Genomic DNA, 517 nt, shown 5'->3' on the forward strand with positions numbered 1-517 from the left:
CGATGACATTGTCACATGTGTGTTTGAGTCGAAGCTAACGTATGCACCGATAAGATTGGCAAGTGCAAGAAAGGCTTTCCGCAGCCCCTGCAAGCTACCACAACAGAGGGGGTCGATGGGTATGCCAAGTACCGTCGCGACACGGCAGCAGACCAGTACTGTGTGCCACACAACCCGTACTTGGTGCACAGCCACATCAACGTCGAGGTTTGCACAAGCATCAAGGCCGTCAAGTATCTGTACAAGTACGTGTACAAGGGCAGCGACCGGACCTGCTTGACGAGGCACGGGAATACGTTGAAGGACGCTACGTGACCTCCCTCGAAGCTATCACACGCATCCGCTGCTACGACCTGCAAAGGATGTCCCACGCTGTCGAAGCATTGACCGTGCACGAGAAAGACCAACAGCATTGCACCTACGAAGAAACCCACGACGCAGAATCGGTCGTTGCCAGTAACCAAAAGACCAAGTTGATCTCCTTCTTCCTCGCTTGCGCGCAAGGCTTGACCGGGAT

General features: G+C 54.4%; 1 protein-coding gene across 1 annotated transcript in view; it reads left to right on the top strand.

The window, feature by feature from the left end:
• H257_14254 (hypothetical protein) overlaps positions 1-315 on the top strand; it is a gene marked incomplete at both ends in the record, with an annotated part of 5,754 nt that extends 5,439 nt beyond the window's left edge. Inside the window, one exon of the mRNA XM_009842021.1 lies at positions 35-315. Within this exon, the coding sequence (XP_009840323.1) occupies positions 35-315 (281 nt within the window). The remainder of the gene's footprint in view (positions 1-34) is intronic.
• Positions 316-517: the final 202 nt, after the last annotated feature.

The sequence above is a fragment of the Aphanomyces astaci genome (assembly GCF_000520075.1).
Source record: "Aphanomyces astaci strain APO3 unplaced genomic scaffold supercont1.55, whole genome shotgun sequence".
NCBI classification, from domain to species: domain Eukaryota; phylum Oomycota; class Saprolegniomycetes; order Saprolegniales; family Verrucalvaceae; genus Aphanomyces; species Aphanomyces astaci.